This window comes from Bufo bufo, chromosome 9, assembly GCF_905171765.1.
Source record: "Bufo bufo chromosome 9, aBufBuf1.1, whole genome shotgun sequence".
Lineage (NCBI taxonomy): Eukaryota > Metazoa > Chordata > Amphibia > Anura > Bufonidae > Bufo > Bufo bufo.
In genome coordinates this window covers 71,921,899-71,933,653 of record NC_053397.1, presented here as the reverse complement: position 1 = coordinate 71,933,653, position 11,755 = coordinate 71,921,899, and the positions used below count along the sequence as shown (strand labels likewise).

The window sequence follows — 11,755 nt, the reverse complement described above, 5'->3', positions numbered from 1 at the left end:
CTGTACCCTTTATTCCCAAGTCGGGGGATTACAAGTGTGCCTGGGAGGATTCGGAGGCGCTGTGCTGTGTTGCGCTACCCCCAGGAAAAGAAAATCGTGTTGTGGATTACAATTTATTCACTTGTCAACAACCCTGCTTGCTGTCAGGGAATGGTGACCAAGATGGCCACCGGCCGCCTGGAGTAAAGTTTCCCGCGCTGCTGAGGAATTTCGTGGGCGGATCCCTTCAAAGACACAGAGAATCCCGCCCCTCTTCATCATCGCACCGCCGCGGCCCTGCTTCTTCTACGTCACCGCGTACTCAGGACGTCCGGAGTCTCTCGAGATTTGGACTGCGCAAACCCGGCGATACCGGTAAGGACTTGTAACCGGAGGGAAGGGGATTGTTCCAGCCCCTTTAGTCGCCAGCGGCCACATCGTAATAAGCTAACATGTCAGAACCGGGAGTTCCCGAGCAGCCGGCCCCGGGAGAGCTTGCGGCTCCTAATCATCCTATAGCCCCCAGCATGATGCCCTTTACCATGCCTTACTATTTTGGGGCTCCATGGTTTCCCCGCTATAAAGGAGAGACCCATACCCTAAGAGACTTTAAAGAAAAGCTGCTGGCATTATTCAAACTGTACCCCATAAATGCCGACCAGCAAATGGAAATCCTGCTAGCACAACTGGAGGGAGCTGCCCGCAGAGAAGTATTATCCTGGCCTGCTGCTGAGCGGAGTACTCTAGAGCAGATATTCACCCGCCTCAGGGCCACTTTTGAACCAGGACTGCCTCAGAGATAAAGATGCACTTCTTTGGCAAGAAACAGAAGCCCGGTGAGTCCCTCCGTGACTATGCCCTATCACTTCAGGAGGCTTTAGGGGCTGTAATCCAGATAGATCCCAAAGAGGCTGATAATCAGGACCAGACCCTAAGGGAACAATCTATCACCGGGGTGTCTAGTGAGCAAATAAGGACCCAATTAAAGATGCTGTCCGCCCAGCACCCTAACAGTGCCTTTCTGGACTTTAAAGAACTGGCTATAAAAATTCTGGGGTCAGCAGTATCTACGGAGTTGAGCACCCCACCTGAGTCATCAGCCTGCAGGCCAAAACCGCTTATCACTAACCAAGCTCAGGCCGGTCAAGCTGTTCAAGCTTCAGCTACCGATACTATCGCCATGCTGACAGAGCAAGTAAATCACCTCACTAAAAGTCTAGAGAGAGTGTGCAGAAAAATAGAGGAATGGGAAAAACCCATAATGTCAGAAGAAGAGCTCCTGTCACCTCCTAGGCCGTTCCCACCTCCATACCAAGAGACTCACCCCAGGGATCCTGGGAGGCGTAATAGAAATCGCAAGCGGCCCGTGTGTACATACTGCAAAAAGGTGGGACACACAGAATCCACGTGCTGGCAGTTAAACGGGCAACCCCTGAGGCTGAGGACCACCCCTCGGGAGGTAGAACAATAGGTCCAAAAGATCCAAATTGGATGCCACGGTATGTAGGATCCCATCCTAAAATCAATATAGAGATCAATGGGGTCCCCTTTGAAGCCCTATTAGATACTGGGTCCCAGGTCACTACCATTCAGCTGCCTGCATTTGAAAAGTTCTGGGACACCGACCAATTGATCCAGCCGCCTGAATCCTGGGTAGAGATTATCGCCAGCAATGGCAAACCAGTAAAGATTCATGGATACTGGGAACCCACCCTGCAGGTGGGAGAAGTAACCTTACCGCAACAGGGGGTGATAGTAGTACAGGCCGGCGACAGAGGAGGACATCCTGTCATTCTAGGCACCAATGTCTTCAAAAACTGTTATTCAGAAATACTTGCCGTATTACACCAGACTTTGCCCACTGCTTCCTCTGCATCCAAGAGGGTGATTCAAAAGACTATTACTGTGTTAAGTGCCCAGCAGAGGTTTGCTAATGGGAAAGGAGAAATTTGTACTGCCAGGATCCGTGATATTAAGCCTGTGACTTTGCCTCCTAATTCTCAAACTCTTTTATGGTGTCGTGCTGTCCTGGGAGTCCAAGGCCGAGATTATCCAGCCCTGGTGGAACCAATCCAGTTGGAGAACTATCCTTATGTGAGAGCTGCCAAGTGCCTGGTGAACGTCTCCCAAGGTAAAGTACCTGTCCGTCTGATTAACCTGAGTGATCATCCTGTGGCGCTTACTAAGCATTACCCTGTTGCTCAGCTGTCCCAGGTGTCCTTCCAAGACATCATTCGTCTTCCAGTGACAGAAAAGCCGCCAGCTGCAGTCAGTGGATGTTCGCCGGTGACCCAGCCACAAGTGCCCTGGTGGGAAGAGCTCCATGTCGGGGACGAGACTACCCCCCAACAACAACAAGAAGGGATTATACAGCTTGTCAAAGAGCACCACCAGGCCTTCAGTAAGCATGCTACTGACTATGGAGAGGTTAGTGCCATACAACACACCATACCTACTGGCTCACATCCTCCTATCAAGGAAAGGTACAGACCTTTACCGCCTACTTCATATCAGACTGTAAAGGAAATGATCCAAGAGATGAAAGACTCTAATGTAATCCGGGACAGTCGTAGCCCGTGGGCGGCACCCCTGGTCCTTGTAAAGAAGAAGGATGGTGGTATCCGTTTCTGTGTGGATTATAGGAAAATTAATCAAATAACCCACAAAGATGCATACCCACTGCCCCGCATTGAGGAGTCACTAACTGCTCTGGGCTCCTCTGCCTATTTCTCCACATTGGACTTGACCAGTGGCTACTGGCAAGTACCCATGGCCCCTGCAGATAGGGAAAAGACTGCTTTCACCACTCCCATGGGCCTGTTCGAATTCAATTGTATGCCGTTCGGGTTATGTAATGCACCAGGAACTTTCCAGAGACTAATGGAGCGGTGTTTGGGTCACAAAAACTTCGAAACAGTGCTGCTGTATCTAGATGACGTCATTGTGTACTCAAAAACATATGAAGACCATCTGAAACATTTAGCAGAAGTATTTGAAATCCTTATCAAATATGGCTTGAAGGTAAAACCATCCAAGTGTCACTTGCTCAAACCTGCGGTAAAATACCTGGGGCATGTGGTAAGCGGAGAGGGCGTGCAACCTGACCCTGATAAGCTAGCGGCTGTCCGTAATTGGCCGGTTCCTACTACCGTCAAGGAAGTGAGGGGTTTCCTTGGTTTTGCAAGCTACTATAGACGGTTTATCCCCCATTTTGCTCAAATAGCTGATCCTATCCAGGAACTCTTGAGGGGGCAACCCAAGAAAAGTCCTAGAACTCCTGTGCCCATTGAGTGGAATGAGGAAAGAGAGATAGCGTTCCAATTGCTAAAAAAGAAACTGACCGAGCCTCCTGTGTTAGGTTATCCAGATTATAGCAAGCCTTTCCATCTTTATACCGATGCTAGCAAGCGAGGCCTGGGAGCTGTGTTAGCCCAAATCCAAGAGGGAAAAGAGAGAGTGATAGCATATGCAAGCCGCTCCCTGAAAGGAGCTGAGAAAAATGACCAGAATTATAGTTCCTTCAAACTAGACTTCCTGGCATTAGTGTGGGCAGTGACGGAAAAATTCAAAGATTATCTAGCCGCCACCCCGTTCATTGCATTCACTGACAATAACCCTCTGGCACATCTAAATACAGCTAAATTAGGGGCCTTGGAGCAGAGATGGGCCTCTCGCCTCGCCAACTATGATTTCTCTGTAAAATATCGTGCTGGACGTACTAATGATAATGCTGATGCTTTATCCAGGCTTCCCACAGAGACAGCTCCTGATGATGTGCGAGATGCTTGGGAAGATGTAGAGATGCCGGCCTTCTATAACAAATTTGCTCAACAGGATCAGGCTCGAGCTACCAATGACAGAGCTGCAGTTCCTTCACCCTCCAGTAGGCCTGAACCTAAAGAAGAAAGGTGGGTGAAACTACAGTCTGAAAGTAGAGTGCTGGGTGAGTTGTTGGACTTCATTACTAGTGGCAGAGCCCCTGAGAGGATTCGGCGTAAGAGTGCAGATCCTGAGCTCATCAAACTGTGGAGACAGCGCCATCAACTCTTCATACAAAAGGGCTTATTGTTACGGAGAAGCCTAGACCCAGTGTCCAACGAAAGAGTACACCAGATTCTCATACCCCGACGAGATGCAGGTATGGTGTTGGAGATGTACCACAATCAATCCGGTCACTTTGGGGTCCAAAAGACTGAGGCTAATATCCGCCAGCGGTTTTACTGGGTGGGCATGAGAGAAGACATTGAGAAGTGGTGTCGGGAGTGTGTAGCCTGTGCCTTAAAACGAAGTGAGCACCATGATCAGAGGGCACCACTGAGACCCATTGTAAGTACCCGTCCTCTTGAACTTGTCGCCATCGACCATGTGAAACTGGAGCCTAGTCGCTCAGGGTATGCTTATGCCATGACTATTATTGACCATTTCACTAAGTTTGTTGTAGCGGTGCCTGTGAGAGACCAGACAGCCAAGACTACAGCCGAACTGTTCTGGAAGCATTTCCTCCTGCCCTACGGATGTCCAGAAAAGATCCTCACCGATCAAGGACCTGCTTTTGAGTCCCATCTGTTCCATGAACTGTGCCGCTTACACAACTGTAAGAAGATCCGGACAACGGCCTACCATCCTCAAGGTAATGGATTATGTGAAAAAATGAATCAGACCTTGATAGAGATGCTGAGGGCCGTACCTCCTGAAACCAGAGGAGATTGGCCTAATCTGTTGCCACAGCTCATGTTCACGTACAATCATACCATCCATTGTTCCACTGGGTATACCCCTTTTTATTTGATGTTTGGGCGCCAAGGGACATTGCCTGCTGATCACTCCTTGGACATACATGTACCTGATTGCATCAACCCATTACCTAATACCGACTGGGTTGCTGAGCACCAAAGGCGATTGAATGCAGCCAAAGCCATTGTTCAGGAACGGATGGACAATGTTAGAGACCGACAGCAGAGAGACTATGATCAGGCAGCCCATGCAGAACCCTTGTCAATAGGGGCTGTGGTATGGTTAAAAAATAACCATCGTACAAGTAAACTGGACAGTAAATGGGAGCAAAGTTGTCACTGCAATCCCAAATGTTGGGACTCATACTTATGAGATCACCCGGGAAGACAAGGGATCCCAAATTGTACACAGAAACCGGTTAAAACTCTGCCTGACACCAGAACCCAGTGCCGAGAGTTCTAGATCTGAATCCCCTGTGTCAGAGTCATCAATACAGCCCGAGGATCCTATGCAGGCTGTCAGTAATCTAAGGTATGACGCTGATCCCATGCATTGGCTTCTGACACCATGGTTGAACTTGCTGGTGCCTGCTCCGGCACCTTCTGTATCTTCACCTCCAGAAGAGCCGGTTCAAGATGCCCCGGATCCAGTTTCCCCTCTAGTGGATCTAGTTGTTCCTGTTGTTCCTGTTGTTCCTGACCAAGGTCTCACTGATGGAGACCCTCCTGTTGCTCCTCTCTCTTCTACCTCGTTGCTAAGGGAGGAGGAGACCCCTGTGTTGAGAAGGTCCACCCGGATGACCAGGGGACGTCCCCCAGTCCGTTTAGGAGACTTTGATTATACTGGTGGTGTCTCCTCCCGGGCAGTTGCTACTGGTAATACCTTGCTTGACATTTGTGCGCAAGAATGGACTCCTCCACGTGAGCCCTTGCCTATTATACACCCACAGGAAACCCCTGGGTAGGTCCGTTACTACACTGCAACCAAAGAAAAATGGACTAACCTGGTTCACCTTAAGTCCGCTGTGCCAGGTCAGCGGCCGTGCCAAAGAAGCAAGAAGACGCCCCTTTTCCTTACGTCATTTGTTCATGAAGTTACCAATGTTATGTTTTCTGTGTGAAATAATTATTTATTATATTTATAATAGAATGCTTATGTTATGTACCATGTTATGCCGGTTCAGGAAGGTGTGTGTGAGTACGAGGCCTTACTCACGTTAAAGTCTGGGGGTGTGCAGCATACGGGTAGGTTACCCGACACTGCTAGATTGTGAGGTGTATTTCCCTTTAAGCCAGTTAGGCCTGTCACAGGCAATCATTATTACAGCCAGCAGAGGGAGCCCCCAGTTCAGTATAAATAGGCTAGGGCCTAGTCTAGGAGGGTGGTTAGAAGTTTCTGGAGAGAGTGCTGAGAGATTCAGGGCTCAGTCAAGAGTGCAGAGATTGCTCTACTGGTGTGGAGGGTCATACCCACCCAGCTTCCCAGGTTAGTTATACCTGAAGAACTCAAGAGATAGAGTCTGCCATCAGGAGGGAAGAAGACCTCTACCAATTATTTGCTCAAGGGTTATCACCAGGAATTAGGTGTCCGGACCTTGAGGATATTGCTGCAAGTAGCATAAGAGGGAATCCCTGAACCTAGGAGGCCTGTCTCGAAGTTAACCTTGTTGTAAGTAAAAGCCTGAACCACTACTGTTAACTGTATGGTAAAGTGTGGAATAACTTTGGAACTGTATTCTCTGGCTGTTCAGCCTACTACAAATCCATGCAGTAAAGTTGACCTGTTGTATGAATACCTGGACTCCTCCATTATTCCACCTATCACTACACGGTGTGTCACCGTTCAATTGGCACTGGCGTCACGACATTTATGAACTGCCTGTTCCAGTATTTACCCAGATTGAAGACGACAGTGAATCCCAGGTTAGTGGGTTGCCCTGCACTACGACTCCCCGCATACCCAAAACGGCTACTGACCCCCTGGGATACTGCAAATGTCTAATCTGCACAAGGGATGGACAGGTCCTGTGGGATCCATGCCTGGTTCATTTTTATGAACGTCAGCTTGTCCACATTGGCTGTAGACAGGCGGCTGCGTTTGTCTGTAATGACGCCCCCTGCCGTGCTGAATACACGTTCAGACAAAACGCTGGCCGCCGGGCAGGCCAGCACCTCCAAGGCATAAAAGGCTAACTCTGGCCACGTGGACAATTTGGAGACCCAGAAGTTGAATGGGGCCGAACCATCAGTCAGTACGTGGAGGGGTGTGCACAGGTACTGTTCCACCATGTTATTGAAATGTTGCCTCCTGCTAACACGTTCCGTATCAGGTAGTTGTGCAGTTAGCTGTGGCATGGTGACAAAACTTTTCCACATCTCTGCCATGCTAACCCTGCCCTCAGAGGAGCTGGCCGTGACACAGGTGCATTGGCGACCTCTTGCTCCTCCTCTGCCTTCGCCTTGGGCTTCCACTTGTTCCCCTGTGACATTTGGGAATGTTCTCAGTAGCGCGTCTACCAACGTGCGCTTGTACTCGCGCATCTTCCTATCACGCTCCAGTGCATGAAGTAAGGTGGGCACATTGTCTTTGTACCGTGGATCCAGCAGGGTGGCAACCCAGTAGTCCGCACACGTTAAAATGTGGGCAACTCTGCTGTCGTTGCGCAGGCACTGCAGCATGTAGTCGCTCATGTGTGCCAGGCTGCCCAGAGGTAAGGACAAGCTGTCCTCTGTGGGAGGCGTATCGTCATCGTCCTGCGTTTCCCCCCAGCCACGCACCAGTGATGGGCCCGAGCTGCGTTGGGTGCCAGCCCGCTGTGAACCTGCTTCATCCTCATCCTCCTCCACCTCCTCCTCATCCTCGTCCACCTCGTCCTCCAGTAGTGGGCCCTGTCTGGCCACATTTGTACCTAGCCTCTGCTGTTGCAAAAAACCTCCCTCTGAGTCACTTCGAAGAGACTGGCCTAAAAGTGCTAAAAATGACCCCTCTTCCTCCTCCTCCTCCTGGGCCACCTCCTCTTCCATCATCGCCCTAAGTGTTTTCTCAAGGAGACATAGAAGTGGTATTGTAACGCTGATAACGGCGTCATCGCCACTGGCCATGTTGGTGGAGTACTCGAAACAGCGCAACAGGGCACACAGGTCTCGCATGGAGGCCCAGTAATTGGTGGTGAAGTGGTGCTGTTCCGCAGTGCGACTGACCCGTGCGTGCTGCAGCTGAAACTCCACTATGGCCTGCTGCTGCTCGCACAGTCTGTCCAGCATGTGCAAGGTGGAGTTCCACCTGGTGGGCACGTTGCATATGAGGCGGTGAGCGGGAAGGCCGAAGTTACGCTGTAGCGCAGACAGGCGAGCAGCTGCAGGATGTGAACGCCGGAAGCGCGAACAGACGGCCCGCACTTTATGCAGCAGCTCTGACATGTCAGGGTAGTTGTGAATGAACTTCTGCACCACCAAATTCAGCACATGCGCCAGGCAAGGGATGTGCGTCAAACCGGCTAGTCCCAGAGCTGCAACGAGATTTCGCCCATTATCGCACACCACCAGGCCGGGCTTGAGGCTCACCGGCAGCAACCACTCGTCGGTCTGTTGTTCTATACCCCCCCACAACTCCTGTGCGGTGTGGGGCCTGTCCCCCAAACATATGAGTTTCAGAACGGCCTGCTGACGTTTACCCCGGGCTGTGCTGAAGTTGGTGGTGAAGGTGTGTGGCTGACTGGATGAGCAGGTGGAAGAAGAGGAGGAGGAAGCTGAGTAGGAGGATGAGGAGACAGGAGGCAAAGAATGTTGCCCTGCGATCCTTGGCGGCGGAAGGACGTGCGCCAAACAGCTCTCCGCCTGGGGCCCAGCCGCCACTACATTTACCCAGTGTGCAGTTAGGAAGATATAGCGTCCCTGGCCGTGCTTACTGGTCCACGTATCTGTGGTTAGGTGGACCTTGCCACAGATGGCGTTGCGCAGTGCATACTTTATTTTATCGGATACTTGGTTGTGCAGGCAAGGCACGGCTCTCTTGGAGAAGTAGTGCCGGCTGGGAACAACATACTGTGGGACAGCAAGCGACATGAGCTGTTTGAAGCTGTCTGTGTCCACCAGCCTAAATGACAGCATTTCATAGGCCAGTAGTTTAGAAATGCTGGCATTCAGGGCCAGGGATCGAGGGTGGCTAGGTGGGAATTTACGCTTTCTCTCAAATGTTTGTGAGATGGAGAGCTGAACGCTGCCGTGTGACATGGTTAAATGCTTGGTGACGCAGGTGGTGGTGTTGGTGGTACATCCCATGTTTGCTGGGCGGCAGGTGCCAACGTTCCTCCAGAGGCGGAGGAAGAGGTGCCTGGTCATGCAGGTTGTGCTAAGGTTCAGAACGTTAATGCCTCGCTTCAGGCTCTGATGGCACAGCGTGCAAACCACTCGGGTCTTGTCATCAGCACATTGTTTGAAGAAGTGCCATGCCAGGGAACTCCTTGAAGCTGCCTTTGGAGTGCTCGGTCCCAGATGGCGGCGGTCAGTAGCAGGCGGAGTCTCTTGGCGGCGGGTGTTCTGCTTTTGCCCACTGCTCCCTCTTTGTCTTTTGCTACGCTGTTGGCTCGGTCTCACCACTGCCTCTTCCTCCGAACTGTGAAAGTCAGTGGCACGACCTTCATTCCATGTGGGGTCTAGGACCTCATCGTCCCCTGAATCGTCTTCCACCCAGTCTTGATCCCTGACCTCATGTTCAGTCTGCACACTGCAGAAAGACGCAGCAGTTGGCACCTGTGTTTCGTCATCATCAGAGACGTGCTGAGGTGGTATTCCCATGTCCTCATCATCAGGAAACATAAGTGGTTGTGCGTTAGTGCATTCTATCTCTTCCACCCCTGGGGAAGGGCTAGGTGGATGCCCTTGGGAAACCCTGGCAGCAGAGTCTTCAAACAGCATAAGAGACTGCTGCATAACTTGAGGCTCAGACAGTTTCCCTGATATGCATGGGGGTGATGTGACAGACTGATGGGCTTGGTTTTCATGCGCCATCTGTGCGCTTTCTGCAGAAGACTGGGTGGGAGATAATGTGAACGTGCTGGATCCACTGTCGGCCACCCAATTGACTAATGCCTGTACCTGCTCAGGCCTTAGCATCCTTAGAACGGCATTGGGCCCCACCAAATATGGCTGTAAATTCTGGCGGCTACTGGGACCTGAGGTAGTTGGTACACTAGGACGTGTGGCTGTGGCAGAACGGCCACGTCCTCTCCCAGCACCAGAGGGTCCACTAACACCACCACGACCGCGTCCGCGTCCCTTACTAGATGTTTTCCTCATTGTTACCGTTCACCACAATAAGAAAAATATTATTCGGGCCAATGTATTGAATTCAAATTCAGGCCTTATTTTACAGACACCTAACACTATCTGGCTATCTATTTAGGTACCGTATTACACTAATACAGGCACACCAGTAATGACAGATTTAGCTGAATATAAATTTGAGGCCTATTATTTAGGCGCTGGGTGACAGGTATACGTTTACGGACAGAATTAGACTTGGATCTGCACTGAAGCGTGTGTGTGAAGTTCTTGAGAATTACCCTATCAGCACCTTGAATCTAATATACCCTTTTAGGGATAGATTTAAAGTAGGCCTGATACAGCAGAAACCACTAATTTTGAGAATTGCAAATTTGGAAATTGTTTTTCAACCCAGAACAAAAACTGTGCTTTGACGGACACTAAAAATAACTTGACCAGCTAAAACAGTACAGATTTGGATGAATATAAATGTGAGGCCTATTTTTTAGGCGCTGGGTGACAGGTATACGTTTAATCACAGAATTAGACTTGGATCTGCACTGTAGCGTGTGTGTTAAGTTTTTGAGAATTACCCTATCAGCACCTTGAATCTAATATACCCTTTTAGGGATAAATTTAAAGTAGGCCTGATACAGCAGAAACCACTAATTTTGAGAATTGCAAATTTGGGAATTGTTTTTCAACCCAGAACAAAAACTGTGCTTTGACGGACACTAAATAACTTGACCAGCTAAAGCAGTAATGACAGATTTGGATTAATATAAATGTGAGGCCTATTTTTTAGGCGCTGGGTGACAGGCTCAACTTGCCCCTGATGTAGTATATGGCCAAAAAATAACCACACTATTGATGGTTAAATGCACTTTGTGACAGGCTCAACTTGCCCCTGATGTAGTATATGGCCAAAAAATAAGCACACTATTGATGGTTAAATGCACTTAATGAAAGCTTGACCCTGATGTAGGATATAGCAAAAAATAACCACACTATTGATGGTTAAATGCACTTGGGTGACAAGGTCAGCTTGCCCCTGATGTAGTATATGGCCAAAAAATAACCACACTATTGATGGTTAAATGCACTTGATGAAAGCTTGACCCTGATGTAGGATATAGCAAAAAATAACCACACTATTGATGGTTAAATGCACTTGGGTGACAAGGTCAGCTTGCCCCTGATGTAGTATATGGCCAAAAAATAACCACACTATTGATGGTTAAATGCACTTGATGAAAGCTTGACCCTGATGTAGGATATAGCAAAAAATAACCACACTATTGATGGTTAAATGCACTTGGGTGACAAGGTCAGCTTGCCCCTGATGTAGTATATGGCCCAAAAATAACCAAACTATTGATGGTTAAATGCACTTGATGAAAGCTTGACCCTGATGTAGGATATAGCAAAAAATAACCACACTATTGATGGTTAAATGCACTTGGTGGCAGCTTGTGCTGGCGCACAAGCAAGCCACAAAATGGCCGCCGATCACCCTAGAAAAAAGTGACTGAAAAACGCTCTGGGCAGCCTAAAAACACTGAGCAATTGAATAGCAGCAGTTCAACGATCCACAGCCAGTGGCGTAGGGATCGCCATAGCAACCATAGCAGTAGCTATGGGGCCCTACGCCACTGGGGGCCCGTCCGACCGCATTCATTTAAAAAAAAAAAAAATTTTATTAACACACACAGACAGCCAGGAGGTGGCGTAACTACCCGGGAAGCAGCTGCTTCGGGGCCCGACAGTTTATTTTCAAG

At 49.5% G+C, this 11,755-nt stretch overlaps 1 protein-coding gene across 1 annotated transcript in view; it reads left to right on the top strand.

Annotated features, from left to right (window-relative positions):
- Nucleotides 1-2,454: 2,454 nt before the first annotated feature.
- LOC120979792 overlaps nucleotides 2,455-11,755 on the top strand; it is a gene marked incomplete at both ends in the record, with an annotated part of 33,598 nt that continues 24,297 nt past the window's right edge. Inside the window, 2 exons of the mRNA XM_040408749.1 lie at nucleotides 2,455-3,720; nucleotides 4,156-4,776. Of these exons, the coding sequence (XP_040264683.1) occupies nucleotides 2,455-3,720; nucleotides 4,156-4,776 (1,887 nt within the window). The remainder of the gene's footprint in view (nucleotides 3,721-4,155; nucleotides 4,777-11,755) is intronic.